The 27,727-nt window shown below is 29.0% G+C and overlaps 3 protein-coding genes across 9 annotated transcripts; 1 reads left to right on the forward strand and 2 right to left on the reverse strand.

The window, feature by feature from the left end:
- Positions 1 to 247: 247 nt before the first annotated feature.
- Positions 248 to 24,247, reverse strand: LOC122521223 (shematrin-like protein 1). 4 transcript variants are annotated; one of them, XM_043641758.1, is made up of 6 exons: positions 23,914 to 24,227; positions 4,652 to 4,900; positions 4,357 to 4,548; positions 2,889 to 3,024; positions 1,037 to 1,199; positions 248 to 909 (listed from the first exon to the last, which is right to left on the reverse strand). In XM_043641758.1, exons 3-6 carry the CDS (start codon positions 4,372 to 4,374, stop codon positions 573 to 575), a joined length of 654 nt encoding a protein of 217 aa, XP_043497693.1. In that variant the 5' UTR covers positions 4,375 to 4,548; positions 4,652 to 4,900; positions 23,914 to 24,227; the 3' UTR covers positions 248 to 572. The 4 variants fall into 4 exon arrangements, with proteins under 4 accessions (XP_043497693.1, XP_043497692.1, XP_043497694.1 ...); XM_043641757.1 differs by lacking the exons at positions 4,357 to 4,548; positions 4,652 to 4,900 and having other exon boundaries at positions 23,914 to 24,050; positions 24,163 to 24,247; XM_043641759.1 differs by lacking the exon at positions 4,652 to 4,900 and having other exon boundaries at positions 4,357 to 4,651.
- Positions 8,416 to 25,679, forward strand: LOC122521225 (tachykinin-like peptides receptor 99D). The gene is made up of 10 exons (XM_043641767.1): positions 8,416 to 9,288; positions 16,519 to 16,639; positions 18,399 to 18,601; positions 19,385 to 19,533; positions 20,350 to 20,471; positions 22,750 to 22,967; positions 24,402 to 24,502; positions 24,588 to 24,678; positions 24,749 to 24,867; positions 25,274 to 25,679. The coding sequence occupies exons 2-10, from the start codon at positions 16,537 to 16,539 to the stop codon at positions 25,473 to 25,475; spliced, it is 1,308 nt and encodes a 435-aa protein (XP_043497702.1). The 5' UTR covers positions 8,416 to 9,288; positions 16,519 to 16,536; the 3' UTR covers positions 25,476 to 25,679.
- On the reverse strand, positions 24,355 to 27,547 carry LOC122521224 (protein aveugle). Of its 4 annotated transcripts, none has more exons than XM_043641762.1 (6): positions 27,450 to 27,547; positions 27,131 to 27,194; positions 26,927 to 27,040; positions 26,450 to 26,631; positions 25,165 to 25,315; positions 24,355 to 24,909 (listed from the first exon to the last, which is right to left on the reverse strand). In XM_043641762.1, exons 2-4 carry the CDS (start codon positions 27,167 to 27,169, stop codon positions 26,455 to 26,457), a joined length of 330 nt encoding a protein of 109 aa, XP_043497697.1. In that variant the 5' UTR covers positions 27,170 to 27,194; positions 27,450 to 27,547; the 3' UTR covers positions 24,355 to 24,909; positions 25,165 to 25,315; positions 26,450 to 26,454. The 4 variants fall into 4 exon arrangements, with proteins under 4 accessions (XP_043497697.1, XP_043497698.1, XP_043497696.1 ...); XM_043641763.1 differs by lacking the exon at positions 27,450 to 27,547 and adding an exon at positions 27,299 to 27,419; XM_043641761.1 differs by lacking the exon at positions 27,450 to 27,547 and having other exon boundaries at positions 27,131 to 27,279.
- Between the last annotated feature and the right edge of the window lie 180 nt (positions 27,548 to 27,727).

Genomic DNA, 27,727 nt, shown 5'->3' on the forward strand with positions numbered 1-27,727 from the left:
CGCATGCCATATACAATTTCAGTCATACATGTATATTCAGTACGCTTGATCATATTTTTAAACATCTATGCAAATGCATGTTGATTAACGAACATTAATTAATATATATAAATATACATGCGTGTGAAACAACGTTATTTATAATTTTAGATTTAGTTATTTATATATATATACATAGAAAAAAAAAAAAGACAGATTTTAATCGAATTGATATTTTAATGAAACTTTTACAATTAGATAAAACAAATTGATTAAGTACAAATATATTACACATTTGAGATATTATGACATAATTATTGGTGTTATCGTCGCTCTAATACACTTTTATTTCTTTTTTATTAAATATTTCTCATTTCGTATTTGTATTTCGTGTTAATATTTACCGTGAATCGTTTGTTAATTATATGTATACAATTATTATTCAAATATACGGAGAACATTATCATGATAAAGAAACATCTTTGAATATTTTAATACCATTACAGTGTTATAAAATACATAGAAAAAAAAAATAACTAACAATTTTATGCATATTAGTTTTACATATATTGTATACTAAATTCATAGAATTTTTAAGAGTAACCCCGATATCCGGAAGGGTAGCCAGCATAACTACCATAACTGTTACTACGATAACCATAAGGATCATAATTGTTTCTAATTCCATATGTAGAACCATAAGATCCACCATAACCACTCGAGCTGTAACCTCCATATCCATCAAGACCTTGACCACCGTAACGACCATTACCACCATATCCAAGATAAGAATCATCATAATTTCCGATTCCTAAGGTCCCATATCCACCAATACTTCCATACCCACCGTATCCACCGGAACCACCATATCCACCGTATCCACCATAATTATAATAAGGATTATATCCACTATTTCCGTAATACCCATATCTATAAATAAACATATTCTCAAATTAGGCTACACTAACTAACAAAAAACTAAACATTAATTTACGTATTAAACAGGAAACGATTGAAAAAAATTAATGAAATAATTATAAGATTTTTCTATGTTTACCCAGAGTGTCCACCACCAATGATACCCCCTTGGCTACCAATCGGATAGCCTCTGTATCCTGGTATTACACCTGTACCACGATATCCTGGTCCGTATATGGATCCAGGGTAATTTCCGTATCCTCCATATCCTGGCTGACCATACTCTTTACCGATTAAAAACGCTGCAATCGGAGTAAAACACATACTGAAGATAATCATTTGGCAATAAGCAACGTAGAAATGATGACGGACACTTATTTCATAAAATGTTGAAAAGAATTCAAGAATTTCGCGATAAATATCCCTTTTTTTCTCTGATTATTTTAATTAAATTCCTGAATTAAGGGAGAGAAAATCATATCGCGCTGAATATTCAAAGCAATCTCGTTTAAAAGTCATTACGAGTATGTATTCAAATCGTATAGAGAGTTTTTTTTTTACTTTTTTCCTATTTTAATCGTTTATAATTTGATCCGTATAACGATTCATTACCGAGACGACAAATTTTTGTCTCAAATATATCATGGAATATACATTTCATAAGAGAGATTACATCTAACTTATTAAAACTCGTATTTAATTGTATTTTTATGGCAGAAATATCAGTCTATGATTTTGCAGATCATCGATTGTTCTGATAATCGATCATCTCGTAATGATTGATCGTTTGACACGTTTTTTTTATTAACAAATAATCTATCTTTATCTTCATTAACATAATCTCAAGTATATCGGTTATTAATTCCATATAAATAATTACCGTATTAATTAATATTCATTTTTAAAAGCATTGTTACGAATCAAAAAATAGAAAGAAAAAAAGAACAAAACAAAAATATAATAAATATAACAGAAAAAAAAATAGTAATATACAATATATAAAGTTGAAATTGAAAATTGAATTGAAAACGTAACAACGATTCTAAAGAAAAATGTTTTCAAGAAAATGAACAATTCAATCGTGCGAACTTGGATGATTAAAATGAATTTCTGCTATTGTTTCAAAAATATTATACTCGTACGCGTATAAATAGAAATATGTTTGCAGTGCGAATGTTAAAAATCTGTGTCGTTAACGTTCCCACGCTCCAAGACGTCGAACGGTTATTATAGTAAATACAAAAATACCGTATATATTCTCTAGATAATGGGATGCTAATGTAACGTGCTTGTCGAAGGTCTTCTGGTATGTAACGTTTATGCGTAAATCTAACGGACGCATTAGGTTCGCTCATTTGTCTAATCTTAGAATTAAATCATCGACGAGCGTACAATGAATCATTCGATTTCAAAGGATTTTCCTAGTATACTTTAGTCGATATAACAATCCTTTTATCAATATTGGTATAATATAATCTGGAGCCGGTAATATCATCCTTTTAATTAATTACATTACTGAGAACAATATTTTATAGATATATATGAAAATAATAAATTAATAAATAAATCATTATATAATATACATTTACTTTTTCGAATTCTCTATTAATCTCTATAAATATTATAATATAATATTAATTCTATTATATATTCTAAAATATATAATATTATATTATTATTAATATTAATTATATATTATATATTCTAAAATATATAATATAAATTCTCTATAAATTCTCTATAAATAATAGAAAAATATATATAATAATATTCCATTCACAATATATATTATTATTATAATATTTATTAATATTAATAAATATATAATATTATATTATTATTAATATTAATTATATATTATATATTCTAAGATATATAATATAAATTTTCTATAAATTCTCTATAAATAATAGAAAAATATATATAATAATATTCCATTCACAATATATATATCATTATTATTATTATTATTATTATTATATGAAACTTACTCCGATCACTTGCTGCTGTGTCCAAATCCTTCGTAGCACTCGCATCATTTACGGGAGAAAGTTTTGTTAATAACTTTGAATTCGAATATTCTATAGCACTGCTACATAACACGACCAATCCAGCGAGATATATTACCTACAAATACGAAGATAATTAAAATTCACATTTTAGAATATTGTAAGACAATCGAATAACGTATTATGAACCCACAAGTAATCACAATTACACGCTATTACTTGTATGTACACATATGTACATGTATATATGTATATCTTTCTTGACAAGAAAACAAGAATGAAATGTAATTACCTTGTTTATTACGTACCTATGTGCCATCAGTGTCAAGCACCGACGCAATAATACACGCACGACAATTTTCAACGGGTACGAAACAAAAAATGAGATATACGATGATAATAATTCTTAGCACGCGAGTAACTCGAAAAAAATAACTTCGAGGAGAAATAAATCTAAATTAGAATGAATTTCTCTATATAAAAGTATATTCGATTGATTTTTTTTTTTTCAATTAATATAATATAAATTAATATTGCCTTTATCGTTTTCCCTTTTTATGAATTTGAATTTATTTACGACGCTTTTTCACGGAAACTGAATATATAAATTAATATGAATTAATTATATATAAAAAAAGAAATGTGATACATACATTGGAAAAAAAAAAAGGAGATAATTATTTTATCCATCAGCAATCCGTCAAAGAGTTTTAGTTATCTTTGAACAATTGACCACTTTTTATTTTCGATATGACAAATATTAGTTTGAGAGATATGTTTACTTTTTTAGATAACGAATCAATTCTTCTTCTTTATTTTTTTTCTTTTTTTTTTCTGTCACACTTTACACACGTACGTAACTTCGAAGATAATTTTATCAATGCACTGTTTAACGTAATATTATTTTACGGAAACGGAATGTTAACAATAAAAAATTACGAAAATTCAAAATCGATTAAATATCCGATAAAATAACATTCACCAACGAGTCGAATTCTTTGACTACTAATTATCATTCCTTTATCAATCAAACTATATTATTCCTTTTAAAATAAAATTTCATTACTCGCTCGAACGATTTTAAAATATCACAACATATAGAATCGAACAATTCAAATAAAAGATTTAATAAAAAAAGATATCGCAAATACCTGACCCGTCTATTTTGAAAGTGATACAAATCCATTTAGTTTATTATTTTTTCCTTAAAATGTATTTTACGACAGGTAACTCCGGGTGGAAACACATGTTTCTACATTTAACAACAAACAACTGACGAATAAACTTAGGCCAGTTTCAATATAAACGGGGCTCATTTATTTCAAAATAATTCACTAGATCAATAATTACTAATTCACTAGATCAAATAATTAACTAGTGATTTTCGTAAACGATCAACGTATATAAAAAAAAAAAAATTCAACTTAGAATAAATAAAAAGGAAACTTACGAATACAAATAACTTCATTTTACAAGAAGAAGAAGAAGAAGGGTTGTGAATTTGAAGTAAAGTCCGTCGGAACGATCTGCACGGATGACATAGCGATGATCCGTCTATATATGTGTTTTAACCATCAACTCCCCTCCCATGGATTCCTTTTTTCCGAACGGAAATACATGGAGTACGTGTTTGAAGTTAGATCTGAAGCAAGGAACCGCCGTTGACAAGGCCGCAGACTGAGAATCGCTTGCTTGCTTGGCTTTCTACGCGACACGCCTGTTAAGAGGCGTGGAGGTACGTCTACCTGTGGGAAATGGAGTTACGCTGACGTTTCCTTCCTCCTGTCTACGCATTTATGCGTTTAAGTGCACACATTAACCGCACAACTGCGTCCTATGCATACACGTATACGTATAGGTAAGTTAAACGCAGTGATATCCTTCAGTTTTGACTGCGTCACCGATGAAACGATGGAGGACGCGAAATTAGTCTCTCCCATCATCATTTTCCGTCATTTTCGTATCAACTTCTTCGAAGTAGTTCAAGATCTTTCCTAACGAAAGAGATGATTTTACGTTTAGATTATATTCGTCGATTTTTCATTTGTCACGTCTCACTCTCACGTTTCCATTTTTTATTTCAAACCATTTTTAATATATACAAATATTTATTCGTTCGTACATTTTATTATACGAAATATAGATATGCGTATAATATTGTTTAGATCATTAGATTATTTTAGAAATAATTTAACTTTTATCGTTATCTACTATGCGTGAAATTATTCTATCAGGAATCGAATTTATTTCTCTTTCTCTCTATCTTTCTCTTTTATATGCTTGAATGAATAAGTTTTGGAATACCAATAAGATACATTATGCATCGTATGGAAAATAGCTTGTTTCAAACTTTAATTGTTATTGTATCCGCTTGGTTAATGCTTTTTCGACATACGATCGATTGTTTTTATTAACCCTTCGCACCCCCATTTCGATTAGTTTTTATTTCGGGAGCTCATTTTTCGAGTCCTACTCGACGTTATTTTGTACTCTTATCAAACTGGATTTAAATTGCCTTATTTTTTGTCAGTTAAAATAAATTTCGAACGAAACATTTAAAAACGTTAAAAAATTAGATAAATTATTCAACTTACGAAGGAATGTTTAATATTACGTAACTATAATTCGAATATTTTATATTTCAATCAACTGTTGATATCGGTTTCAGCTTTGATAACATTTTAATCGATCTTTAGACATAGATATAAATATAAATATGAATATTAATGATCGAAACTCTCATTTTATTGATTCTAATGTATGGTACGTGCCATATTGTTGATCCTTCCGATAAACATTAATTAGACTTATACGCACGACAAATTACGAAAGACCGCCGCTTTCTATGTGTTTTAACAGATAACGGAGAAAAAGAAACACGTCTTTGGGCGTGACACATGTTAACTCTTTTATTCTTCTCTTTTCACAAGTTAAAGATTAGTTTTTGTTAGCTCGAAAGAATTCTCGTTACCATTCAAATGATTGAGAAACATCATATCTGGACGCATTAATTACTGTATGTATACACGAATGAATGATCAATATCATCGATGAACCGAAAATCCGGATAGATTGCATGAATATGGAAGCGAAATTAATTGATAAACTTCATTGATTGACTTGTCATATTAATTACGAATTAAATCGTCAAAACTAAACAGAATAAACACGGGCTTTCATTTAACATTAACATATCATTATTTCGTTGCACCGTGCTAATTGTGCGAGAAATTAAGCTTAAACAACAACGTCCACGTCAATTCGACATTTTCAAATAGGAAACTTTTTATATATTTCTTATTTAGAAAAATTAGAAATGATATATATGCAAGATATCGTAAATTCACTTTGTAGATAAAATCTCGGATAAGCGTGTCATCTTAGGAAACATTTTACCGTGAAATATCATTAACTTTCGTATACTTTTCACGAGAAAAAGATCGGACAAGTAAGAGAAATAAGGAAAAAAAAAGAAGAAAGAAGAGAAAGTGTAGAGACGAATAGGAAAAAAAATCAAGAAAAAAAAGAAAATTACGTCGAAATTAATATTCAATCGTCTGAGAAAAATTTCTATATGGTATTTCGATCATCGTGGCAAATTTCGTTTTATGGTGTTTTTTGTTTTTCCATTCTTTTTTCGCAGCAATTTTTAATCACGACTTGATACCTCTCGAACGCCTGTAGTACTGCAACCCAACATACATCGAAGAAATTCGCGTTTTCTTTTCTGCGCTACCGTAATGAAACTTTCTTCCATTGACAAGGAAGGAGGATTATTTATTCAAATATACTATTTCTATTCATTTCTTCTTCTACAAATTAAAAAATATAATATCAACTAAAAAAGATTAAAAAAAATCATATCGATAACAAAAACGATGTTTCCATTAAAATAATATTTTTTACGTTTACATTGCGAACAAATTAATTAAATCCAACACTATCTCATATCGCGTAAAATTGTATTTTCTATATAAAATCAAAGATTAGATTAAATATAATTGCTTTATTATTTATTTATCTCCCGGATAAATAAATTTTTCTTTGCATATCATATTTTCTGCAAATGCATTCGTAACACAAGATCAATAATAAATAAACTAAAGTGAATATTACTTGTTATAATAAATTCTACAATATTTACTTTGCTCCAACGAAGATACAGAGAAAGAAAAAAGAAAAAAAAAACATTCGTTTACATTTAATTTAATATTCATTTCATTTATTCTCTTTTTTACATATTCAGTTTTCCTTTTACTCCAAACAACAACAACAACAACAACAACAACAAAATATAGAAGAAAAGAGAATGAAAATAATGAAAGTATAATAAAAAATGTATTCCAAGTATTTCATAAAATAGTATAATCTGTGGAAAATAAGAAAAGAGAGAGAGAGAGAGAGACTATTTACAAAAATATCAGATCACGCGTTAGACTAGTAATAACTAAAGTAAAGTCACATCATGCGTTTTCCGGATTTTACGTCACTGGTGACGAAGTGTCTAAGCTTCTGAAGAAATGATTATTTTTTATTGGCTGCGTATTAAATTATAGTACCCAAAAAAAAAAAAGAAAAAGAAAAGAAAAAGCAAATTCGTTCTGTAAAGACGTGTCGCAAAAATAACTTTTGCTTAAATAATAATTTCACGCTAGTTCGAATTCTTATTCGTCACGCGAAAAAGGCAAGAAAAAATTCATTTTTCAATTATCCAGATAGGGAAAAGCATCTTCTTATTGAGAGTTCTATTTCTGACTCCGTAGTACGGGACAACAATTACAAATAAAATCAGTAGGAGGATGCTAAATCCTCCGCTTGCACTCTGATTTTTCGCATCGCAAAAAAGGCTGTAAAGGTGTGAAATTGGCGGACGGTATCGATACAAATAATTAGCATCGAAAATGTCGAAGTACATGACATTACTTCGTCGTTGTTTTTCGAAAGTATTCTTAACGATTAACCGACCCCGATTTTCTATCCTATTTCGTATCCATAAACGATATCTATCTTGTAAATGGAACAAAAAAAAAACAAGCTAAATATAACGACAAAAATTATTTCAAAAATTATTTCAAAAATTAGAAATATATTACATATAATATTATTTGTATTATATTTTTGTATTATATTAAACACCATTTTCCATGATATATATATATTTCATAATAAAATAGATATATATTTTTAAAAAATAAAATAAATAAAATAATAATATATATATATAATAATATATAAATAATAATAAAATAAAATAATATATATGATATAAATATGGATCGATAAAAATATGGATCGATAAAAAAAAGGGAAATAAAAGCAAAAAAAAAATAATACTTGATTTATTTATATTATACATAGAAAGTATTTCTTTTGACAGAAACAAACGTATCGAACCGAGATTATTATTTCCCTACCCTTTGACACCCCCACCCACCCCTCCCCCACCTGGTGCATACTTCCCACTACTCTGGTTATCGTCCTGGAGACGGTAGTCCGCACTAAACGAGCCCCACTTGCTTGCGACGCTTCGAAGAACGCACACGTGTGTAAAACGTGCACGAAAAAATTATCCTCTTCGTCTCTCTCTCTCCCTCTCTCTCTCTCTCTCTCTCTCTCTCTGTTTGTTTATATTCGTTTTTATTTTTCTCTCTCCCTTTCTCTCTCACTTTCTCTTTCACTTTCCTTACCTATCATTTCTTCATATTCTCAAACGTGAGATAAAATTTGTGATCTAATTTCTCTTATCAATAATAATAATCGAAAATAATAAAAATAAAAATCCAGAGTGTATAATATAACGTCGGAATGATTTTCTGTGCTTCATAAGTGTTCTAACTGTGCATAAAAGAATTGATTTTATTCTCTTAGGGAAGATAAAAATAATTCTTAAGAAGTTGAACGCGTATTTTTGTATATAAAGTACGAAGTTTGTGTGTTAAAGATAGACATCGAGGAAAAAAAACAATAAGAAGAAGAAGAATAAGCGGGAGAGATCAAGGATCGAGAAATGTTTAAAAATAATTTTAGGAATGAGGATTGTTTACTGTAAACAACATGAACGATGTATCTAACAAATTACTTTTTCGACAATTTCTCGATCCACCCTCGATGGAAAGGCAAAAACTTTTCTTTCAATAATCGTCAATTAATCGATCGATGAAAATGCGAAGGGAAGGTGTTGTCAGTTTTTCCGGAGATACATTTAATTTGATTTGAAAGAAATGTACTACCTTTGTGTAAGATACCACCGGTCATCGTTTTCGTTATTATCGTCCGTCATCGATCGAAAAATTTAATTATCATCGTATTGGAAATCGAACGAGGGAAAGTGAATCTTCATCGGTGACAAGGTTCTATCGATTATCAAAAAGAAGTTACTTGGGTGAGTGTTAATCAAATAATTATCCTATATTATCCTTGTAATCTATAATAGGATTTCGTTATTTTGATTATTATTAATAGATATGTGTGTATGCGATTAAACGTGAAATTCTTCTCTTCCTATTCGTTTGATTTATCGAAGCTTGGATTGGGAGCGATTGTTTTGAAAAAAAATACAAAAAAGAAAAAGAAAAATATGACTATTTTGGTTAACAATAGACTCGGTACGTAAAAGAAATATTTTCTAACAACATCGCGAACACAAAAGTGAAGCACCGAGCCTTGCTCGTTCGAGAATACGCAAATAATTAACGAGAAACTTCGAATATGTAAAATACATTCGTGTGTCAACCTAAAGACAATTATGTGAATTTAACAACGAACGTACCAATCAATATTTCTGATTAATAATTCATCGTTAGTAACATTCCAATGATATTTTTTCCTAACTTTAGATTGATTAAAATATTTATCCGTTAGGACAATAACGTAAGATAAAAATTGGAAAGATTCGGGTCGCGAGAATCAGTTGACATCTTTTTTTTTTTATTAACTTTAACTACAATTTATTATCACGATTGTCGTATAATTATTTTACCTAGTCCGCCTCTTTCTACTACAGGAAATTAAATACTTCAATCTCGTCCGTTCGATCGTTGTTTCATTCTACTCGTCTACGATATATGTGAATTATTTTTTTTCTTTTCCCTTTTTTTAATCTAGAGTAATTGATTTTATAATGCATTTCTTTTTTTTTTGTTTATAACCATAAAAGACAAAAAAAAAGAGAGGAAATAATTTGCTAACCGCATTAACCCGATATTATTATCAGATACGATTGGGGATGTACCTCTTTGTAAAATTCGAGACGAGTTTAACGAGGCCTCCTACTTCTAAAAACAAATTTAACGATAACATTTACTAGATATATCGACGCCTTCGAATGAAATGGTATAAACAATTCTTTTCCAACGTTATAAGTACGGTTAAACGAGATAGAAATATTAGTCCGACCGAGTTTCTTGCCACTCGTGTACCGACAGACGATTGCTTCGAAATAAACAACGATATTAAATTAGCGTGTAAATAAAAAAAAAAGAAACCAAACTCCAAAATCTTTATTTCTAAAATCGAACTTTTTATTCGTCACTTGTGTTGTTTAAAGAGATATTTTTTTATAGGAGAGATAGAAATAGAGAGAGAGAGAGGAAATTCTAATGTAAATTCAATAAATACGTTGCATATTGTTCCTAATTGTTTATTTTCTAACAACAAATCATTCGAGTAAACATAAACTCCACCTATGTTCGATTAATAATCTTATTAGACGCGTCTCATTAAAATTAATTAATCCTATAACAGAGAAGAACTTTTTAACAATATTCCCTAACGAATAATCTCTCATTTTAGACATTTTTTTTAAATAATATTTTACGCTTATATTCAAATCGAATATTATTTCAATCTTTTAATTGAATCCGATTTATCCGATTTAAACGATCTTGTAATTGAAACATCTTTGATGCATTTCCGATACAACATTTACGATTACATTTCAATGACCTTTTTTTTTTATTTTTACAACTGTCTTTCTAAAACGATGATTTTTAATACCCAAAATCAATTTAACTCGATAAAATAACATACGGTCATAAATTTTCATTATTGTACTATCAAATCTTACATATATATATATAATTGCATATGTATATATAGTTATGACACATTTACACGTTGCTAGTTCACGAAATTTCTTGGCTCCGAAACAAACTATCGCACTTAAAGCATAAACTTGCAAAGACTCAACGACGTTTATAACTTATAATAGGGAATCTCGTTCGAAATAGAAAATATACTGCTTTATATCGATTCTATTAATATATCTAGTTCGATCATATATAAATAGAATAGAACAATAAACTCTTATAAGTTTTGTTAACGTTGCAACAATTTTTATCCAATTTTATTCTACCTTTTTTTTTTTATTTGCATTTTGTTTTATTTTTAATTGTTGTATCGCAAAATATTTAACAATTTTATTTTTTAAAAAATAAATCCTATTATACACGTGGAATAATATAAATCATAAACTAATTAAAATATTAAACAAAATATTATTACTAATTAAAATATTAGACAAAAATAATATTGAAGGAGCATGATTCGAATTATAAAAAAAAAGAAACAGATACACGTGGCTATCGTTCGTTCCTTCGTTATTATTTGTCGTATAAAATTATAAATTCGATACATTTCAATATTTCACATACGTCAATCGAATGTAAATCGACTACAAGTTTTATAAACTAAACGAAATAAATTAAAGAAAAAGGACAAAAAATAGAATTGTTCTGAAGCACTTGAGAATAAAATTGTGATCAAATTTCTTTAAACCGAATTATTTCTTCTCCCCGTCGTAAACAACTGAAAAAAAAAAGAAAAAAACAAAGTATGTTACGAAAACGATCAGAAATACTTCGATTTCGTTAATTTTTCATTCCCAATCGTATAATATAAAAAAAAATGATTATGAAAACGATCATAAATAATACTTGTCACCGAAACCCACTCGATAATTGATGGTTTGTCGTAAGCAGATATTTCCAACGATTTATTTCTCTATACACGTACGTCCTATATATCTCAGATCACTAACATGAATTCCCTGTAACGTGTCACTTATTTTTCGATGATTGATAATACCTACATTCAAAATACATAGGTATACCTAACAATAAGTGAGATTAAAAGCATATTCAAAATTACATTAGGATTTAAACGTGCGTGAAATAAGTGAAGTTCTTTCCAATAAAAAACAAAAAAAGAAAAGAAAAAAAATCCCTTCCATCGTAATATTAAATAAGCAATTATCATGTTTACACATTTAATTATACTTAAATCCATTTAAGATATTCATGGGATGTTGATTTTTATTATTGGAATGCGCTCAATTAAAAGGCAACCTTTTTTTATCGGTCATATCAACGTGAAATATATTTAAATAAAAAGAAAATTTTATTTAGAGAGATTATCATTCTGTAGATTTATGTACGTTGAAATGAAACTTACGAATTAGTATAAACGGTGTTAGAATATGCACACGTATTTAAATAAAAAACTTTATCGGATCTAGTTTGCAAATAAAATATGGTATTTTGAGTACTTTATATTTACAGAGATCTTGGTCAAAGGAGAAAAAGGATAATAGTCCATGAAATACTCGTTATAAACCAAACTATAATATGAGTTTCACTTGTGGGATAAAAGTTACGATGTTCTACTTTATCAAAGAAAAAGAGAATGAGAAAGAGCACGACATTTTGTTTGTAGTAAAACCCAACGATAACGTCTGTGTCATATATAACATCTCCACGAGTTAAATAAAGCTAAGCTTAAAAGAATATTAAATCGATGTAAAAAAAAAACCGAGATCTTATTGTTAGTCAAGCTCAGAATTTTCTTATGAAAAGGACTACAAAGTTATAATTAAAAGGGTATATGCGTCATTAACACCATTGCCACGTTTAACTTTCTTCAATCCAATATTATTTTAGGATCGGTATAAATAAATGTTGTATAGATCGAAATCATTATCTCGAAATGTTCCAATTAAAATTTACTCTATTGAAATTACATAACTCTTATGCAAACAATTGTTTTTTTTTTTTTTTAATTAATCTTAATATATATCATAGTATTATTATAATTAAAGAAAGTATTCTTTTTTTCAAATTTCATATACGAATTAACAAATAATTATTTAATTATTTTATTTATATTGAATTGAAACGGCTACGCAGCAGAAGGGTTCGTCAAATATTTAAAAAATAATTAGAAACATCAACGATTTTATTACAATGAAATATTTTGATTCTTTCTATACTATGATTACTTTTCTTTTCTCTCGGTAGATAAAAATACATTTGTGAAAAATATTTCGTTAGAAAAAAAGATTCCCTAGGAAAAAAAATCATTCACGAACAAAACTTGAAGATTGGAACTTTTGATCAAGTGCGCAATGTTGCCCGTGCAAACAATTACAAAAGGTATTCGTACATACGCGCTAAATCTATATTACCTTTCATATATCTACGATTTCACCGACTGTATAGGTCGTACCACTAATATATCGCAAATGTTTACTCGCACGGTGGATTCTTCGGCTCGGATGCTCCTCCTCTCGTTTATTTCTTCGTAAAAAAAAAAGAAAAAAGAAAAAAGAAAATATATGATACAACAGAGTGAAGAAATGTAAGGATAATAATAACTCTTAAATCAGTGATACTCAAAGTTTTTTTCTTCGCAAGCATACACCGCTTACGCGTCAATTTCCTAAATCAAACGGAGCCGCACATTGGTGCCGGTTAAATAAACTCATTTCAGATAAAATAGATATATATATACCCAACATCCGGCAATCTAGTGTTATTAATTGTGTTATATACAGTTTAAGTATAACTATCTCTTAAATCGATATCGACAGCAGGTTGAGCAGAACATTAATTAAGATGAAACGCATAAAATTGTTAACCCTTTGCACTCGAGCGGCGCCGATACGGCGCCCAGCTGATTTCAAGTTTCATTAAATATCATAACAAAACTAATTACAGAGTGTAGTATTTATCAAAGTTTGTTTTTTTTTCGACATATAAATGAATAAACTGATGATATTTTATTATTTAGTGACGCAACCCTGACGCATTTGTTCGTTCGAAGAACTCTCCTAAATAAATTCGAGCTTCAATTGTTTAACAAATCGAGAGAGGGCCCGGGGGGATTCGAATCCAGGATCTTTCGCATACCGAAAGAACGCTCTACCACTTGAGCCACGAAGACCTGTTGATACTTTATTATTTCTATACGCTTGTTTGTTTATAAATGTTTTTAAAGTACCTGTAAAAGGCCTCGAGTGCAAAGGGTTAATCTCAATCGTCGATCAAATTTCCATCTTCAAGGGTTTCCAATAATAGACAATATTGAATTAACAATAAAAAATATACGCGTAAGAATCCATTTGCCTATCGTAAGAAACTTGAAAAGTTTATGATAAATGACTTTTCCCTATAAGTGTTGTAATATCAAGTTATATAATCAAAACTATTGAATTTTATCTAAGAAACTTTTTTGAAGTTTTCGTAAGTATGGTTGGTAAAGCATGTTATAGGAAACTGGTTGATATACACAAGCTTAGCGTCCTTCAATTGATGTTGTAATCGAGTTATCGCGCATAAAGTGCACACGCGAGGCCAAGGAAGCATTGCGGTAACGAGACATTGTCGTTAAATTTCCCGTTAAAGCTTCACGTTTCAACGCATATACAACCACCCTTCCATTCCTCCATATATATCTTGTTAAAATGATCGACCGATGATGATCTTCCTAACTTTTCCCGTTACCAACAGCCACTTTTCAAAGATGAAGCATTAAAAAATAACTTCCAAAAAAAAATCAACAACTGACATCGTATATTTGTTACAAAATGTATTTGTTTTAAAAACGAATATACGATGTTTGTTCTATTAACCCTTTGCACTCGAGGCCCTTTTTCTCTTGCGCGAACCAGCAACTCGAGACGATTTCGGCCAAATTAAGTAGACATTTTACAAGTATTTTACATTAAATTTTATTTACAGATATTTTACAGTTTATTCATTTATATGTCGAACAAAAAACAAACTTTGATAAATACTACACTCTGTAATTAGTTTTGTTGTGATATTTAATGAAACTTGAAATCAGCCGGGCGCCGTATAGGCGCCACTCGAGTGCAAAGGGTTCAAATTGTTCCGAGTATCTGGTAATATGAATGAAAAAAAAAAAGAAACTTCGAGTGGAAAAGGGTTAAACGTCGAGAGGAACAAATTTTTAAACGAATATTTATACAATTTTATTATACGTTCTATTTTGTTTCACTCGAGAACTTTGAAGCTTACTTTGAAATTTTTAACAGCAGCAACCCTTTCTTACTTCGTAATTACGTCATTTATAAAAGGTAATAAAAATTAGCTTCTAAACGCGTAAATAAAGAATTTGAAACTTTACTAGTAGACAATGTCTACACAACGTTGTCTCGTGTTTAGAATATCTTGAGGGAAAGTAAACTGTTACAATGAAAACATAAATTAAGATAGTAATTAACTACCTCAAAGGATACTTATAAATATTACGATAAAGCATAAGAGCAATTTAATATCTACACTACAATGTATCTACCTGAAACGTTAATATAATTACATTACACGTCGTAAATATAATCAAAAGTATCGTAATTTGTAATTCAAAATGAAAAAGATCGAACGATGTATCCCTTAATAAACATAAAAACCGTTCAATAAAATCAACATTATGAATTTGCAATATATATATTTATAAAAATTGTCTAACATCGATTTATTCGAAAACAATACATTCGGAATTGGGTGAACATCATGCAGATGTAGAATCCTAGCTAACCTTTGAACAAGCAACCACTCACAAGGGAATATGCATTGAACGCTTTCAGATTGAGTTTCCCGTTAGCTCCTAGGCGAAGGTAGTAGACACACTGATGCTTCTAAGTAATTACTATATATGGCTATTGACGACACAGCTCTATTATGCTACTCAATACTCGTGAAAATGACTATAGATATCTCAGAGAATAATACATGTGCATGTTAATGCTTACACATCATAAATATAACGAAATTTCACATTTCTATTTCTAATAACATCGAAATGTCAAATTCTTTACTAAATTACATAAAATAATGTAAAATTATAATAAATGTTAAAAAGGAACTCATGCGCATATATAAAAAACAAATTAGAAGCTTGAATTCGTTAAAACAATTTAAATCAATTAATTGTAAATTATATTTTCAATGTTTAAATAAAACTACAAAAAGTTACCAAACTTTTCGATCTCTCGTAAAAAAAAAAAAAAAACAAAGAATAAAGGAGCGAGAGAAAGAGAGTGGGGTAGGGGTGGGGGGAAGAAATATTTGCATAATTTTAACTTTTCCCATAAAAAATTTGTTTGACGAGCAATTAACTCAAATTAGCATAAATATTAATTAGTGACTTTTTTGGTTAAACATAGACAAGATGTTCTTTTGTGTAGAAGAATTGAAAAATGTATTATTAGCAAAAAATATGAATTATATCTAATTGACAGTAGGTAGAGGTACGAATACATCTATGACTTACTGTAAAAATTGATTAAATAGGAAAATGAAAATCTATGTTTTAGAATACGCGAATTTGCAGAATGAACGCTTCGTGGACAACGTATAAAGGTCCTGGAATATGGTCGCCCACATTGAATACTTCCTATTGGATGAACAAAAATGAATCCTACGGCGAAGACGATGGTACGAATTTAAAACATAATTTTCTTCGTAAAATAAAAGGAAAATAAACCGACGGAATAACGGAAAGCCTTTGTTTATTTAAAGGCATGTTCTTTATAGGATAGGATTTTTGTTTTTCTACGTTTTCATTTCACCGAATATAAAATTCCACGCGCGATATATTTCGAGAAGTAAACTCAAACGCACCGGGGAAAATACTAACAATCTTTTTTATTCTTAAGGTTCATCACCGAGAACAGATGTTTCGGTTCTATCAGGTTATATTTGATTGTTTAATGGCAGACGAGATATACTTATGTCAGGATTTGTATTATTTTGCAATCCCTTTTGTTCGAATCAAAATAAACGTGCACAATGTTTTCTTCGAATTTTAGCACTTTCTTTTTTCCTGTGTAATATTAAAACATTTTTTGATTTTTATTTAAATACCAGAATCACGTTCGTTAAAACTTACGTATATTGAAATTTACATATATATATATATTGTTCATTTGTATTAGTCAGATTGAAAATAAACGACGTTATTATTTAAGTTGAAATTTGACATATGCTCACGACACTCCAAAGGTACTCAAAATCCGTTTAAGTCGAAAGGAGCTGGCACGCATCTTTGGTGAAAGGGTCCATAAAAAGGGACAGAGGAATAAAGCATAGGTATATATAAATCCCCCCTAAGCTTCTTACGAACGAATGATATTGAATCATTTTGAATAACGAAAATATATATACTACTTTGAGTAAAATCATGTATTCATAAAGGATAGGATTACGAATCAGGTAAAATTTTCATAGAAATTACACAATTCAGGATAGAAATAAACTTGCTCGTAAAAGATTAAACTAATTAATTAATTAATACTCGAATAGTAAGTTTGTGAAAAAATTTAACTCTATTGTGATTATGAAAAGAAATCAATGATACCGACAATTAATATATTTTATTTCATTTTATTTATTAGATGTTTATCGTGCACGTGAGATAACACATCAAACGATTTTTTATTACCAAAAATAATTATTCCTTCTTCACCATGATATTTTCATAATATAAATCATTCGTATTCAAAATAAATAACAATATAAAATATAATATTTAAACGATCTCCGTCTCTCCAATACTCTTTATCTTTCGGACAAAAAGTAATTAAACGAAGAACTGAAAAAGGAATAATTTTTTGCTCCCATATCATATAAAATACCAACAAACTCTATAGAATAATTGTCTTCAATATGAAACATCACGTAATATCGATAACCGCACACACAATATCTCAGTAAATAAAAATAATAAATTATTATCGATAACCATATATGTATGTGTGTTTGTGTGTGTGTGTGCGAATATATTTTCTTTTTTTTCTTTTATAGAAAACGATCGTATTAACGTTTGAACTTTTTTAAAAGTCTGTCATTAAAAACAAATCATAATTACATTGAACGATGTTTAAAAGTTTTTAGCAGACAAGTTAAGCAGTTTTTTTTGTTTTCATTTTTAAATGGAAATAAGTTTAAAATTTTACCTATGCATAATTTATGATTTAATATTTTTTTTTTTTTTTTATCATAATTTCAAGATACTTAAACAACGTTAACTATTAACATAAGAAAATTTATTAATTTTTCATATTTTTTAACGGGAGTTTAACTGAACAACAACAAAATACATATATCACTGTGTTTGACAAGCTTTTAAAATCAGGTGTTCCATATTAGAGATAGTTATCATACTTGTGATAATTGTTGATTTATTCGTTTTTAGAAGACCTATACGAAGTACCGACGAGTGTGACAGTCTTACTAAGTATTTGTTACGGAAGTATATCCGTGATGGCGATAGCTGGAAATTCTCTTGTAATGTGGATCGTAACTACAACACGACGAATGCAAAACATGACGAATTTCTTCATCGCCAATCTCGCATTAGCCGATATTATTATCGGTCTCTTTGTCATTCCATTCCAGGTAATTCAAATATTAACCCCTTTGCACTCGAGCGGCGCCTATGCGGCGCCCGGCTGATTTCAAGTGTCAACTCGAGCGGCGCCTATACGGCGCCCGGCTGATTTCAAGTTTCATTAAATATCACAACAAAACTAATTACAGAGTGTAGTATTTATCAAAATTTGTTTTTTTTTTTGACATATAAATGAATAAACTGATAATATTTTATTTAGTGACGCAACCCTGACGCATTTGTTCGTTCGAAGAACTCTCCTAAAATAAATTCGAGCTTCAATTGTTTAACAAATCGAGAGAGGGCCCGGGGGGATTCGCACCCAGGATCTTTCGCATACCGAAAGAACGCTCTACCACTTGAGCCACGAAGACCTGTTGATATTTTATTATTTCTATACGCTTGTTTGTTTATAAATGTTTTTAAACTACAATGTAAAATGTCTACTTAATTTGGCCGAAATCGTCTCGAGTTGCTGGTTCGAGTGCAAAGGGTTAACCCAGTATTATACAAGATGTTCCACAAAATTGCTTTACCAAACTGAAATATTGATATTTAAATTGACGACGTAATCATAAGTCCAAATTTTTGTTAATACTCTAATCAAAGATTATTCATATCTTAAAATGAAAAACAGAATATTTGAATTTTATTCATTTAAAGCAATATTCATTTTTTGTATCGTTTAATCTTTTCTTTGGTAAAGCAACTCTTAGGATAACCAATATTTTACATATTCATTATTATTATTATTATTATTATTATTTTATTATCCTTTTTCTGCTTAAAAGTTCCAAGCGGCCTTGCTGCAAAGGTGGAACCTTCCGCATTTTATGTGCGCCTTCTGTCCCTTCGTTCGTGTACTTTGCGTGAACGTGTCGGTGTTTACTCTCACAGCGATCGCGATTGATAGACATCGTGCCATTCTCAAGCCACTCAGGTGAGATATTATCAAAACTAAAGGTCAACAATAGACGTTTGTAGATCAGAAACGATTAACATCTACGCGTGGTGTCTCGTCTTTAGAAAAATTTCTATTTTCTTATACCCTTACTGAATGTGCCTACATTCATTTTTTTTCTTCTTATATCGAATCGATGTTTTTAATCATTTTATGGGAAGATAAGAACAACCGCGAAAGGTCTTTTAATCTTCCTTTTTTTTTTAATTAAGATTAAAAAAAGATAAAGAATGATAAATAGGAAATGTACAACGAAAATATAGGATACGGAATATAATTTTCTAGAAAAAGTTTCGTTCAGTTTGGAGAAAAAAGGATTGTTTTCAGAAAACCATTATTAATGTCGATGCGTAAAAGATTTATATTATAGAAAAGTAATAATTGATAAAATGAAATAAAATGTGGGGAAAAACTACGATGAAAAACCGATTAAACAAAACTCGGTTATCCTGCTGTTAAACTCGTTAGGATGATGCACTCGATCGGGCCGCAAAAGTTAAACAAAGTTCGTTGGGAAGATAACGCGCAGGTAATCTCGTTTGTATCGACAACTTTCTCAGAAAAATTATTTTTACAATTTATCTATTATTTTATACGCGTAAGCGTGACGTTTCTTTTCTTAATGATTTTACTAAAAGAAGATTGTAGGACACATTAACGAATTAAATAAAAATTACATTCGTTTAATTAATAAAACAAAAGTACAACAAAAATCTATTTAATTTTCACGTTCCGAAGTTGTAAAGCTTATTTTTTTGATTAAATAAAATAATAATCACCTGTAATTATTTGCAGCGCCAGTCCGACAAAACTCAGAGCAAGAATAATCATACTTGGAATCTGGATACTGGCAACAGCTTTAGCGATACCAATGGCACTTGCACTCAGGGTGATTATAATAGAAGAGACGTTGACCAGTAAGAAAAAATCTTCATTTTATTTGAACTTTACTCTATTCGATCAAAAATTTAAAACGAGATCATCGCGAGAGCAAAAGTATCTCGTCGATTCTGGTTTCTCAAAACGATAACAAACAAACGTTGACGATCCGATTCGCCTAAATAAAATAGCAATGCTATACGCGATTTAGGTTGCAGATGATTTTTCTTTAATGCTCGTTGTAAACTTTGAATATGCATTGAGATATCGCGACATGAAAGCTTCCGCAAATGTCCTGAAAAAACAATTCGGAAAAAATTGAAAAGGTATCGTTCCCCCTGACCACCACTATCATCCCAATGGTACACATAAGTTAACTGTTTATTTGTATTCCATTCCAATTTTAAACTTATTTTTCCCCCCATGGGTTAACGAGAGTCCATCTGGCGTTAGATACACACGATTCCCTCTTCCTAAAAATAACATCCGGATTATCGATCCCAATATACAAGTTAATTTATAGCTAATGAACAATCAGAACCAGTCATTTTCTATCGGTTTGACTAAAAGAAACAAAAAACAAGAAAAGTATGATCATCGTAGAGATGGTCACGAATCAAAAAAAAAACAAATTAGATATCGAATATATGCAATTCATCAAATTTAAATTAACCCTCTACTAATTCAACCAATTTACAAGAGGACAATCGATCACTACTCGAACCCTCGAACAACCTCAAAGAGTCTAAGTACATATGTACATTACTATTGCGGTGTTCCCATTCGATTTATCGACCAATCACTCGTCGAAAACCGAGAGCGAGAGAGAGAGATGTTTCCTTGGAAATGCAGGATGGTACATAAGACAATTAAAAGATCTTACCTTACGAATTTCTCTAGTTCAACAACATCTAATTTAACAAGAAATGTATAATCAAAGCTAAAACAGAATACATTGTTAGAATTGCTATAACAAGTAATGAACATTGCAAACCCATTAAGCTCTTAAAACAGCACCTAACGCAGATACAATAGGAGAACATAGAGTTCTATTTCCTTTATACGTTGAGATTTGAATTAATACTAGATATACGTTAAGAAACTTCAAAGTAAAATTACTGATAATTATCCGTTTAAAACCAACCCCCATCTAATATTACCTTATTTTTACTTCTTAACAAAACAATGAACGAGTAAAATAAAATAGAAAGCTCAAATATTTGATCGTACTCTTAAAAATATCTTTCCCGTTATAACCCGCGCGTTAATCGTCTCGTAAAAGCAATAGTCTTTCTTTCCTTCCCATTCGCTTAGAATCTATTATAAAAAGAAAACGAATGCCACATGAATATCACTCGTAAAACCTAACTCCACCTTTTATAGTTAGGAAACATCGTCAACGAATCTATAATTTCTACATGTACATATACACAGATACCGCACCTTTCTCATCTTTTCTCTCTCTCTTTCTCTTCATTTATTCATCTATCTGTGTCTATCTCTACTCTAATTACGAAATGCTCTTTTGATAATGTTGCAAAACGTCTAGCATGATTATTAACAAATTTGTCTGCGCTTTTTGCGAAATACATTTTCCCGCGATATCATCTCGTACATATATAATGAAAATAATAAAATAAAAAAGAAAAGAAAGAGATAAATAACATAGAAATAAAATATAATAATGAGAGAAAGAAAGAGAGAGAGAGAGAGAAGAAAATAATAAAAGATATAGGCAGAAAAAATACATTTGATTAAAATTTATTATGATACGTATCCGTGTATATTAAGAATTTCTAATTCACAATGAAATAAAAAAAACGTACGAAGAACGTAATATAAGTAATACGAAAGAAATTCTAACACAGGGAAGAGTTTGACAGGTATTCTATACTACCGATAGAGTATCATATTGCGTAATATGATCGCAACACCCTTGAAAACCCTATTTAATAGTATCAAGTTAGCTCTAATATCATTGTAATGGGTACTGCGAACATATCATAGTCTGTCTCTCTTTGCTACTATTTTAATCTAAATTCAAAAATATGATTTTTTTTTTTATATATAAAGATAAAACAAAAAGAACTTTAATACCTATACATTATCCAAAGATTTCAAAAGATATTTATCGATTTTCTATCAGATTTTCTATCTCTTAGAAAGAGAAAAATAGAGAGAGAGAGAGATTGTTTTCTGATTTGAAATTAATCAAAAACAAAAAAAATTAGATAAAATTGATAAATACAGTCGAACAGAAAAAAATTAGATTTATTCGATGACATTTGTATTGACATTTAATTGAAGTATTTTCAGGTGGACGCACGCACACAAAACCGTTCTGTCATAATGAAAACATGTCAGAAAATTCGATGTTAACGTATCGAGCTTTATTGGTTTTTTTACAATACATGACGCCTCTCTTAATAATATCCGTCGTGTATGCTAGAATGGCAAGAACGCTTTGGGGTAGCAAAGCACCTGGAAACGCGGAAGATTCGCGTGATGCTACTTTTATGAAAAATAAAAAGAAGGTATTAATTATATTAACAATAAGTCACGATTTGGATCAAATTGAATTTGATATGCAATATGAAATATCGAGTTACTTGGAAATTCTCTATGTAAACTAATTAATTAATCTGTTTATTGCGATTATTTGTTGAGTATCGCGGTTGGGAAAAGGTAACGCTCCATATTTCGTCGATAATATCGTTAATAAGTACAATGAATCGATGGAACAGTTTTCTAAAACTCTCAACATAAAAAAAACATTTATTATATTATCAAAGAATACAGAAGAGTACATAGAAGCTCGCAAATTACTTTTTTTATCTACCCAGTTCCATTTTTGTTACTGCCGAGACCACCAGTGAGTGATAGTAAATACTTAGTTTATATTGTAATAGAATTTTAAATAATTATATTTAATTTTTAACATATAAACACTTAGGCAACATCTATTGTTGCCTAAAAGCTCGGAGTATAAGATCTACGTACCGTTGTCTTCGAAATCTAACAATAAACTGGGTCATTGTCCTCTGTGAATAATATTTCTAATAAATAGAATTTAAGATTAAAACATTTAGATTGTAGTATTTTTATCTATCTTATGTAATTATTTTAACGAAGGTATCTTTTTTTTATGTTCCTGCGCAGCGATGACTTTGACGAGGGTGGGGTAAAATTGTCATCTAATAAAATATTAAATTGAAATTATTTATATGCTATAATCAGAACGTCATAATCTTAATTTCAAATATTACAAATAAAATTCTTGTTACACACATACGCAACGTTCAGAAAAGTCATATAAACAACATTTAATGAAAATACTTTCATAGACAATAACGTGCCAGTCTGAAGGTGAATTTCGAAGAGGACGGTACATAGATCATATTCTCCGAGCTTTTAGACGACAATAGACACTTCTATCGATTAATTAACAATTATTTTAATATTCTAATGCACTCTACTTACATTACAGGAAAATTTTAGCCTCGAAGTCATCACTGCGCAAGGGCGTCAATATAATTACATAAAAGTGAAGATATTCGTCGTACAGACACACGAGATAAATCCATTTCTGAAGGCACACGCACACACATGTTAATACACTAAAAATTAAATATAATTATTTAAAATTCTATTACAATATATATAACTATACTATATATACTGTCTAAGAATATATCATATACTGTCACACTATCAAAGAATACTGTTTACCTTGTTGTACCGTCGTCGCGTTAAGTATCTACTATCGCCCACTGGTGGTCCCGGTAGTAACTAAAATGAATCTGGGTAGATAAAGAAGAGACTTGTTAGCTATGTACTTCCGTATTCTTCATTATCGATAGAGTATGGAACATTACCGACCGTCCAATTTGTACTTAAAAAAGAAACAATTAAAAAATATAATTTCTTTTCATGATTCTTTTTTTTATTTTTTTAAATAATAAAAATAGGTTATCAAAATGTTGGTAATTGTTGTCGTATTGTTCGCGATGTGCTGGTTACCATTACAATCGTACAACGTATTGCAATACACTTATCCAAAAATAAATCAGTGAGTAAATTGTAATTAAAATTAAACTAATTCCTATACACCTACGTGGATATACATATTTTTAATAAAATAAAGATTATTGCAGGTATCAATACATAAACATTATATGGTTCTGTTGCGATTGGCTAGCAATGTCAAATAGTTGCTGCAATCCATTCGTTTATGGTATATACAATGTAAGTCATTAATTAATATTATAAATAATTTACGGACATAGCTATTATCATCATTTAAGAATTGTTATAGGAAAAATTCAAACGAGAATTTCAACAGAGATGCCCATTTCGATCTCGAAGATTGTCAACAAGTCCACCAACCGACAGCATAGATCTCGACAAAACACAAAGTACACGAGCATCCATTAGGTACATTCTCAGGTGCTTTTCTTATATTATCAATTCTCGTTACTATAATTAAAAAATACTACATCACTAATCTGAATTCCCTTAAAAAATTAATAACCAAAATTCCTGCAAGGAATATTAATTGAATGAATGACCAAAAGAAGGGCGCATGTTAAATTTCCTAATACATAAAAAAAAAAATCTTAAACCAATTCATTGTTTATATTAATAATTAAAGAAATCAGCTGGTGTAAAATACGCCCTTCTTCCATTTTAAAAAGTAAATAATAATCCAATAATGAAAAAATAACCAATTACCTGTAACACACGAAATTGACTAGAATTACACAAATTTAATATACAATTTAATATATGTCCTCCTTCTAGACATCCATTAATCTTCGTTGTATACTATGAATCATTTCAGATATGACTGGCGAAGAACTGGTTCCAGTAGTTATCCATCTTTCTATAAAGGTATACCAATGCGAGAATCATCCAAAATATCCATCAATGACAACAATGAATCTATTTCTCGACAAAAAAATACATCAGCACGTTGGACTCGCAATGGACAAAGAAATCAATATCCTGATCAAAGATCACCAAGCAATGTAACTCAACTCTAGTATTTTCTTTAGGCAGACACAAACATACAAAAATATGATACAACAACAACAGATACAACATACAAAAAGCATCGAAGTAGAACTGTGTCTTTAATATAAGACAAATATAAATACGATGAACAATAAATGATCAATTCCGTTCGGTATATTATCATAAAGCTGATTAAAACGGATCTACAATAAACTTCGTCAAATAATTATGTTCAAAGTTGAAATTATTTTCTTTGTCGCAAAAATCTTTTAAAACAAAAATTAATTCAACAAAGCATTCCTTTTCATTATTCCAGCCGGAAGTAAAACTATTTTTTACTTTACAAGTTCAACTTTACAAGTTTTATTTGAAATTTTAAAATATAAGTCATCTGTAAGATAAATTCGCTAATATTTTATATATATATTAAATAGCTTTTTCTAATCTAAACTGAACCAAATATTTTCTATAAAATGATGCAAGGTATATAATAATACCGATATCGCGACATAAGTTACATTACAATTAAAATATTTTTAATTATCATTTTTCAAAATGCATTATCTCGATGTAAAAATGATAAGAAAACAGGGTAATATTGATTTTAATAAATGATTTCAAAAATGTAAATCAATTTCTATGTGATATTGAGATTATCAATGAGAATCAGATTATACTTGTACTCTTACTTGTAATAAGTGGATAGAATGTAAGCGTAAAAATAAATTAAATAAATGATACACTATTAAAATATTTCTCTAAAATATCTCTAGTCAATAAATGTGTACAGAAAATATATAAAACGAATAAAATTAAGAAAGATTTGAAAATAATCCTATCTAAACACTCATTCAAACGAAGCTAAGTTATTTTATATTTATATGCATATATATATATAACGACACCTCCTATTAAAAATTTAAAAACTATATCATTAATAAACACCTATTAAAAATTCAACGTACGATAATTTCATAAAATCATAAAATTTAAATAGAAATACCTATTTTAGTCAAAATTCACATTGTTACGACGTTCTATGTCTCTTATTTCTAACATGTCCGTCTTAAGATGCAGCTTCATAATCTCTCTCCATATATCCATTCTATGTTGCTCGTTATCAATTCCAAGCCTCAGTAAAATATTTTCATTTATCCTCAAAAGTACTCTTCCTGTAATATCATGCTATAAATAAAGATAAGAATGAATAAGATATATTAATATTTATACATTTAATATCAGACGAAGTAAAAGGTTTAATAATACGGAGGGTATTTTCAAGACAAGAGGAAGAAAAGAACCAGATGAGGAAAATATTACAGAGAATATGTTAATATGATATTTATGATAAAAACTGTAGGCAAACAGCCCCCACCCGCTCTTCAAAACCAAAAGTCAAAAATGTAAAGATAGATAAATACAATTATCACAACCTATTTATATCTTTTCTTTTACAGCGTAAATTATATTTTACACTTACATAAAGAAATTTTTCATGATATAGCTGATAATAGTCACTGCAATGTCTTCGTAACCATTTCTGGACATCTAATACATTCCATAAATACACTGGTCTAGGTCGAGCAGTTTTAACCTAAAATATAATATACATATATATATATATACTAAATTAATATATAAATAAATCTAACCTAATTATAAAAATTAATTGATTTAAGCTTACTTTTGGCTTATTTGTAGAATTAACTGTTTCTTCTACCATTTTAATTCCAAAACCTTATTTTTTACTGAATGATCAATCCCATAAAAATAAATGAACAATATTTTAAAATAAATATTTAAAATATAAATAATTATTTTATTAATGAAATGTTATAATAACATTTATTACAATTAATAGGCATAAATTAAACCAAATCAAACTTTAAAAAACATCGACATCTTCCATCTACTAAAACTTTGCTGTTAAACATAGTCATCTAGTATTAAATGTTGGCATTGATATTAAAACGGAAGGAAATGCAATCTAAAATTAAACTTACCTTTATAGGTATAAAAATTGCTCATTTTCGTATTTATAATCTTAAAATAGTAGAAGAAAAAGATTCTATTTTATTAAATTTTTTTACTAGTGACTTTTTTGCTATGAAGTTGCTCAATAAGTCATTCCAATTTTAAATTATTTTTTTATTTTATTTAATTCTTTTCATTGTTTTATTAAAGAAATAAATGCAAAAAAAATTATATATTTTTATTTATGAAGTCGTGGAATACATGAATATTGTTTTAAATAATTTGCAGAAAATTTAGTAACCGGAAA

This window comes from Polistes fuscatus, unplaced genomic scaffold (genome assembly GCF_010416935.1).
Source record: "Polistes fuscatus isolate 324 unplaced genomic scaffold, CU_Pfus_HIC Scaffold4, whole genome shotgun sequence".
NCBI lineage: Eukaryota > Metazoa > Arthropoda > Insecta > Hymenoptera > Vespidae > Polistes > Polistes fuscatus.

Coding starts and splice junctions, on each gene's coding strand:
- LOC122521225 (XM_043641767.1), top strand. CDS start 16,537: ATGAACGCTTCGTGGACAACGTATAAAGGTCCTGGAATATGGTCGCCC. Junction 18,602..19,384: donor TCTTTGTCATTCCATTCCAG/GTAATTCAAATA, acceptor TCTGCTTAAAAG/TTCCAAGCGGCCTTGCTGCA. Junction 24,679..24,748: donor TCGTTTATGGTATATACAAT/GTAAGTCATTAA, acceptor GAATTGTTATAG/GAAAAATTCAAACGAGAATT.
- LOC122521223 (XM_043641757.1), bottom strand. CDS start 23,943: ATGACTTCGAGGCTAAAATTTTCCTGTAAT. Junction 3,025..23,913: donor GGCTAAAATTTTCCTGTAAT/GTAAGTAGAGTG, acceptor TCGTATTTGTAG/GTAATATATCTCGCTGGATT. Junction 910..1,036: donor ATTGGTGGTGGACACTCTGG/GTAAACATAGAA, acceptor GTTTATTTATAG/ATATGGGTATTACGGAAATA.
- LOC122521224 (XM_043641762.1), bottom strand. CDS start 27,169: ATGGTAGAAGAAACAGTTAATTCTACAAATAAGCCAAAA. Junction 27,041..27,130: donor ATTCTACAAATAAGCCAAAA/GTAAGCTTAAAT, acceptor ATTATATTTTAG/GTTAAAACTGCTCGACCTAG. Junction 26,632..26,926: donor ATCATGAAAAATTTCTTTAT/GTAAGTGTAAAA, acceptor CTTTATTTATAG/CATGATATTACAGGAAGAGT.